The 3891-nt window shown below is 37.6% G+C and overlaps 1 protein-coding gene across 1 annotated transcript; it reads right to left on the reverse strand.

Moving 5' to 3' along the window:
• Positions 1-416: 416 nt before the first annotated feature.
• On the reverse strand, positions 417-3218 carry LOC102292489 (multidrug and toxin extrusion protein 1; the record flags this gene model as incomplete). The annotated part of the gene is given in 7 exon segments (XM_005953268.2): positions 417-514; positions 629-726; positions 1948-1992; positions 2590-2632; positions 2722-2870; positions 2955-3023; positions 3117-3218. Coding segments are annotated over 7 exon segments (604 nt in total), but the record flags the coding sequence as incomplete, so codon positions are not given.
• Between the last annotated feature and the right edge of the window lie 673 nt (positions 3219-3891).

The raw sequence follows: 3891 nt of genomic DNA on the forward strand, positions 1-3891 counted from the left end.
ATAATAACAGAAAATAAAGTAAAATAAAACAGGTCCACTTAAAGGGAAAATAAACATGAACTTGTTATAACTCTGCTCATTTTGTTTGTAACCTGGTTGTAGGTTTTTGTTTTTTATTGCTTCTTAAATGCTTGATTCGTCAGTTCAGTCCAACTTCAGCTTCGACCTTCAGACTTTTATCTGGTGATCTGTTGACCTCATCCACCTAACCCTTCCATTAAAAGTCACTACATCCAGCTGTCATCATGACAATAGTTAAAATAATAGTCTTTCTCAGACATGTTTATGTTTTCTTTATATATAACTTATATTTTATATAGTTAAAGGTTTCTGTTAGTTGTTAGTCATTGTTAAACTCATTTGGGTTTCTCTTAATATTAAAAATAACCAGTATCCAGTGTATATGCAGTACTCACCTCCCCAAGTGGCCTTATGAAGTCCTTTCCATATGATATAAGCAAAGAGGATTCCAGCCATTAAGAACTCGGAAATGGCATTGGCTATTGCAGAACCTCTGTAAAGATTATTTCAATGTGTCGTGTTGGTTATACAGTATGTGATGATGTCAGTTGATACCACTAAAGACGATATTAACGAAGTCATGTGCAATCCAATAAAACAAACTCACGCAACTCCAAGGTTTAACGGGAAGAGGACGATGTAGTTGATGAGTGCATTTAGAAGATTGACAACAAAGCCTGTGATGACCTGTGGCCATATAATGCCCTAAAACAGAAATGCAACAAGTTTATTTTAATTAGGAAATGGCGAAATGACAGGCCAGATAGACTGGGTAAAATAAGTATTGAACACGTCACCAATTTACTAAGTAAATATATTTGTAAAGCTGCTATTGCCATGAAATTCTCACTATATGTCAGCAACAACCCATCCAATCAACAAACGCAAAGAAATCAAACCATAGATGTCCATGCGTTCAGTTTTATGTAACAATGAGAAATGACACAGGGAAAAACTACTTAACACATGAAGAAAGGGAGGTTTAAAAAGGCATGGACAGTCATGACACCAGCTGAAATCAACCCTGTCACCTCTGGTTCAGTCCCAATTGATGGCTTATAAGTAGTATCTCATTTCCAAGGTGTCACACAAGAATCATCTCATGATGGGTAAAGCTAATGGACTCTCTCAAGCCCCTCCCAACCTTATTGTTGCAAATCATATTGATTGCACTGGTTACAGCAGAATTTCTGAACTACTGACGTTTTCGATGAGCACTGTTGGGGCCATAATCTGGAAGAGGAAAGAACAAAATTTTTACCATGAACAGGTGCTAGCCGCAGGATTTCAGACAGAGGAGTGAAAAGAATTGTCTAAGAGCCAAGCACCACTTGTGGAGAGCTACAGAAAGACCTTTAATCAACTGGTACAACTGTTTCAAATCAATAAGTAATGCACTCAACCACCGTGCCCTGTATGCATGCTTACCACATATTGCTGAAGAAACAGCATGTTGAAGCATGTTTAAAGTTTGCTGAACAACATTTAGACAACCCGCGTTCATACTTTTATCCTGTGTCAAAAGCTCACCTTTGAAAAAATTTTACTTAAAAAATTGGTGATGTGTTCAATACTTATTTTACCCACTGTACATGACATCATTACAGTTTTCCACCAACAGATAAAAGGATGATTAAATATCTGACTGATTTCCTGTAATCAAAAACAGCAGTTCGCAGTGTTTGTCAAGTAAAGTGAATCATAGTTTTATTGACATGAAAGGGCTCAAGGAGCTCTGATCTCCTTGCTATCTGTATGTGGACACCATCAATCATTAAACATTGTAGCCAGTAGGACTGGAGTCTCACTTACAGACACATATTGTATATTCAATCCACTCTATCATTTTGCGGATAAAAGAAGAACACAATCTGTATACCCTGCGATCCAAACTGTATTATTCAAAATAATCACGGAGATATTTACCTGGTTTTGCAGATATCTTGTTTCTAATGAGTACATGAATGCAGCCTGTGGCACACAGAAACACACACACACCAAAAAAATAAAAACAGAAAGAAAAGAACAACATAGTCTGAGTTGCAATTATTTGAAACATTTTATTCTAATGTGATTAGACTGGGACTCATCCTGTTTGGTAGTGACAGCTTGTTACATCATCAAATACACCTGTACAAGGGGGAAAATAAGTAGAGCTATGCTGTACTAGGTAAGTTAACCAACTAAGTAAGTGTCCAGCAGAGACTTTATAGACTCATTGATTTCTACTTAAAATAACGCGATTACTAGCTACTTAAAAAACAGGGTTGAATTTATCTAGCTGACTAGTTAGCCCACTTTGGAAAAGATTTTACTGTGGGGATATTTGATTTCTATGTCTGGGATTAGCAAGGCCTCCTTTTTGTAGGTGTATTTTTATTTGGAAGAGTGACTCTAAATCTATCTTAAAACATTAATAAAAGGCACATGCAAGGAACAATCAGGTCGGCCTCCAAGGAGATGCATGTCAGCCTCTTCCTCTCTCCCACTTAGATGACTTTCCACTTGGTTCAATTTTGTGGCTTTTGTGTTGCACACACATGCACACTTAGCCTTAGACATACTTACAGGAAGTGCGGGCATAAAGATCTTCACATACATCTGACACAACCTTGAAAGAGAGAGAGACTGATTTTATCCCATCAAAATGAACACACATTTTAAAATTCAAGAAAGCATTAGCGGATTGTGACGGCTGACCTTGCCACCTCTGGTTCTTGTCTGACAGCCAGCAGAATCGGCTCTGTGTTAATAAGGATGGCCCAGCAGGGGAAGCAGGCCAGGAGCAAAATGAGGATGGCCCGCTGCAGAATAACTCCAATTTTCAGCAGGTTATGGCTTCCAAAGGTCTAAAAGCACAGAACAGTTTAGTCTGCCATTGCTATTGTTAAGCACCGATGATAAATTATTTGTGATGGACCAAAGATTCGCACCTGAGAAACCAGAGTATCACATGCTGATGCCAAACCACTACCAATAGATATACCTGTAACATTAATAACCTGGAAATACATTAGAAAACATTGGTGGATTGGATGTCACTTTTCTATTGGTTTAATGACTTAATAAAAGGTGAGTGTTTGAATTTCACTTACTGCAATGGCCAGAGACACTCCTGCCAGCTCTGTCTTCCCCAGATGGCCACAAAATATTGTACTTACAAGGCTCAAGGAAAAATTCATGAGCTGGGATATCATCTGATAAGGAAATTCGAAATTAATTAAAAGTTGCCAGGGCAACAAAAACAGCTATTAAAAACTAGTAATTTACAGCGTGAGCGGCCAATTTGTTCTGTACGATATATACCATACCATACCATACCACCTTTATTTATAAAGCCCTTTAACATAAAACCAGAGTTCACAAAGTTCAAGGTTCAAGGTTCTTTATTTGTCACATGCATAGTTATACAAGTATAACACACAGTGAAATGTAGCTGTGTGCTGTAAAGTGCTGTACATGCTAATAGCATAAGTGAAGAAAATTAAAATGAGATAAGATAAAAATAAATAACTAAAAAACTAAAATAAATTGAAACATGTTAAAACAAATTGAGTCAACCCCTCTAATCAATGCCAAAGGCTTCAGCGAATAAATATGTTTTAAGAAGACTTTTAAATTCCGAGAGAGAAGAGGCCTGCCTAACATGCAAGGGTAGATCATTCCACAACTTTGGAGCAACTACAGCAAAAGCACGATCACCTTTAAATTTATACTTAAGGAGCTGCTGATTGGCGGACCTAAGGGAACGGGCAGGTGTATATGGTTGTAGTAGCTCCGAGAGGTAGGGGGGGCCCAGGCCATTAAGAGATTTAAAAGCAAATAAGAGAATTTTAAAAACAATCCTAAAATGTACAGGTAGCCAGTGGA

Source organism: Haplochromis burtoni, unplaced genomic scaffold, assembly GCF_018398535.1.
Source record: "Haplochromis burtoni strain Fernald_Lab_line unplaced genomic scaffold, NCSU_Asbu1 Contig_3469, whole genome shotgun sequence".
In the NCBI taxonomy this organism is placed as follows: Eukaryota; Metazoa; Chordata; class Actinopteri; order Cichliformes; family Cichlidae; genus Haplochromis; species Haplochromis burtoni.